The following is a 3,607-nucleotide window of genomic DNA, read 5'->3' on the forward strand; positions in this document are numbered from 1 at the left end:
TTTCCCATCAATCAATCCGCACACGACCACCAGTCTCTGGATTAATCCAGGACGACAATAATACATCACGAGCTAGACAAAACATCAACACTCGACACAGGGTTTTTCCCCTAAACCCTAAAACACATCCTTACAATACAGCTTCCTAGTACTAGCATGGAAACTATTCGTGTACTAGAATCTCGTCAACAACGAATTATCATCACAACATTTCGCAATTTGTCACGTGACCCACAAAAATATCCACCAATGAATGGTGAATCCGCTTGCCTCGACCGTCCGTTAAGGATGGCCTCAACATTTCAACGAAACTAATGGGTCGCATCACTAGGGGACACACTCTTGCAAACAAAAAACATATGTGCGCCTCTATGCGAGACAATCGGAACTGGCACTCCACGCATCTCAATCATCCATAAAGTGGAATAATCCACTGATGATCTCCACTATCACGTTTTGCGACAGGGAAAATATAGTATCCACCACATTATCGAACTCGTACCTACTCAATAGTACTATCTGAGTTTCATAACAACTCAGATTTACATTATGAGAGCACCCGCAATGACAACTTCATTCTCTCACTTTCGTGATCTCCAACTTCACACTTGGTCTCATACCGCACTTGGTACTACACGACCACCTTACATAAGAAGTCTTACGCTTCACTTGATCTAACACTACCGGAACTTCCTCGGGCGGCAGTAAAAACTCCCCCACTTAGGATTCATCTCCACACTCTCACCGCCAAGATGATAACATCCTGCGGAATTGTCATTCCACGACACACGTGAACAATCTCATCATTGGTCATAAACAGCAAATCACCACGAAGTCACTTCAGGCTCTCAGAGCCGACATACTCATTCACTTTAAATATCGTACATGCGACAACATCGCACCTTCATACCACAAATCGCCATTTACAACTCTTCATTGTTCGCAAAGCGAACTCCACCAAAGTCACACATACGCCTCTATGCCTAGGCATATGCCACTCTGCTTAATCAATCGTGCATCTCACTCGTGATCACCCGACCTTCTACGCAACAAACCTTTATCAACAATTGTTCACTCTCATGGAGAAGAGAGACCAATCCGCCACAATAATTGCATCGATCGCAATATCAACACTTCATTATAACCTTCGACCTAACCGACCATTAAGTCCATCACCGGCTCACCGGTCATCTCTACCCGTCTATCACTTAAGAGCAACAAGATTCGCTCAGCTGTCACTTCATAAGAAGTATTTACCGCAATGCTCTTATACTTCGACTTTCACAACCGTCGAATTACTATCACCCGTCAATCACTGTTGTAATCTCCGCTGCTTCCAATTGTATCTCACAGGAACCCTCAACACAAAGTGCTCACACCATCAACAGAGTTGAACATTACACTAGCAGGTATAAGATGGCACCTGACGCAGTGTCATGCTGACTCCCACCGCAATCTACCGAGATTTAGAAACTCGATCTTTAGGTTCTATACACCCGATGTCACCCATCTCTCCACAACAGTGGCGAAAGCAGGATTTTAGAGGAATGAGGTCAGAAAATAACACTAAAACATAACAAGCCAAAAAAATTTATTTGATAAAACATGATTAAGTACCAATATAACAAATTAAGTTATCTTCTAACATAAATGCCCCCTACCATATTTCATTCACTGAAAGCGATCTATAATTGCTTCATCCGTAACACTAGCAAGTATATCTCTTTCTATGACACCAAGAAGACAACCGTTAAGAAATTCATCATTCATTCGATTATACAAATTTGATTTACAAGTTTCATTGTCGAAAAACACCTCTCGACCGTTGCGGTTGCAACAGGTAAAACCAAAGCAAGCTTTAATAATCGGTAGACATAACGAAATGAATGATCTTTTTCAGTTTCAACCATCAATCTAGCAAGGTCGGCAATCCCTTTTAAGTTGGAAAATTTTTCATCTTGATGCAAAACCTCATAGTAGATGTCAAGTTCATGCTTTAAATGATCGCTTTCTGCTTTATTATAATCCATAGGATACATCTCACTCAACTTTATTAACTTAGATGCATCAAACATAGAGAACGAATTCCACGGGCTTAAAGCCGCCATATTAGCAAGCAATCCAATGCTTACTTCGCTAAAACGGTCACCAAACTCTTGAATTATCATATCCAAAACCGTATAAAATACATAAACCTTGAAGTAATGTTGATTGGTGAAATTCTTCTTTCTATTTCTTGAAACCACGTATACCTCATCCATGTTGAACATTTCAAGACCATGGTTTTGACAAAAAGAATTTACATCCTTCAATAATTCATCAAACCCGTTCGACCTAAAGTTCTGCAAAGTCATTTTCATTCCTTGCACTAACGAAACCGCTTCAAGAATATTTTGATCCTTTTTTTGAAGAGCTTGTGACAATAAATCTGTCACCCCTAAAATGTGCAACATCAAGTGTAAATAGAACATAGTATAATAAAAAAATTAGGATCATCTGAATTTTGCATAATAACTAAAAGTTAAAAAAAATATAAAATTTAAGATAACACAACTACACAAAATTAAAGAAAGTTATAATATAATTACCTAATCAGTGAATATACAACTGTAGCTTTAGCTCTCTGCAATTATCAAGTGCCTAACAATGGGGAATTGGGGATGGAAAATTAGAAAAATCATTAAGGGTAGGTGTGATTTAGAATGACGTATGTTTATAGTGTACGTATACCTAATAGAAATAGAATTTAGATAATAACTACTCATGTACATTATGTTATAATATAGAATAATGGGCCATGAGTTTTGTGTAGTTTATGAACTGAATGCTCAGGCCCCATCCAACAAAAAAATTGACTGGATTGAATTTTTTTTACTTTTGTTGAATGGGCTAGAGGAGTAGTGGGGTCTTGGATAAAATTAGATGGTGTCAATACACCTATTTCAAAAACGGTAGACAATTTTTAATGTATAACAAGAGGCCCAATTTTTTATTGAGTAGGGTCAATTGACCCACCTAAATTCTATGTGGCTTCGCCACTGCTCCACAATAATGACCCGAAGTCATACCTACCTAACAAACCTTCCGGTTTATTGTCTTATTGAAAGTTCCTAGCGATCACACGCAACCCGCAATTTTCACAAGGCCAAACGATATAGCCTAACGAAACCTTTCATCTAACACTAAAGAGATGCTTGGGAACGCCAAGTCTTACACCCTTCCACACCTCGATAAAACCACTACTACAAGGGATATTCCATTAGGAACGTTACCCTATAATCCACAACATGCTAACACACTAACGCAATCATCATCATACGGGTCCCACTCCCGTGAGTTTAACGACCCGAAGATTCCTCGATTCACTGATTCTAAGGCGACTCACAACTAGAAACCTTACACGATCCTCTAACCACACACTCTACTGAGTGTAACCCCAAACTACAATCATTAGACTTGTCGCATCCCATTACAGAATTCAAGTCCTCGATGCACACACACGCATACATTAATCGGTCGTCCTAGTTACGATAGGCAACTACAACCAATGACAATCTCAACAGTGCACCCACTACTTAGGGTGAACACTTCTCGACTCATAATGAAC

At 39.3% G+C, this 3,607-nt stretch overlaps 1 protein-coding gene across 1 annotated transcript; it reads right to left on the minus strand.

Moving 5' to 3' along the window:
• Positions 1–1,766: 1,766 nt before the first annotated feature.
• On the minus strand, positions 1,767–2,453 carry LOC139888791 (uncharacterized). Its single transcript, XM_071871778.1, has one exon. It carries the CDS (start codon positions 2,451–2,453, stop codon positions 1,767–1,769), a length of 687 nt encoding a protein of 228 aa, XP_071727879.1.
• Between the last annotated feature and the right edge of the window lie 1,154 nt (positions 2,454–3,607).

The sequence above is a fragment of the Rutidosis leptorrhynchoides genome, chromosome 2 (genome assembly GCF_046630445.1).
Source record: "Rutidosis leptorrhynchoides isolate AG116_Rl617_1_P2 chromosome 2, CSIRO_AGI_Rlap_v1, whole genome shotgun sequence".
Taxonomy (NCBI): domain Eukaryota; kingdom Viridiplantae; phylum Streptophyta; class Magnoliopsida; order Asterales; family Asteraceae; genus Rutidosis; species Rutidosis leptorrhynchoides.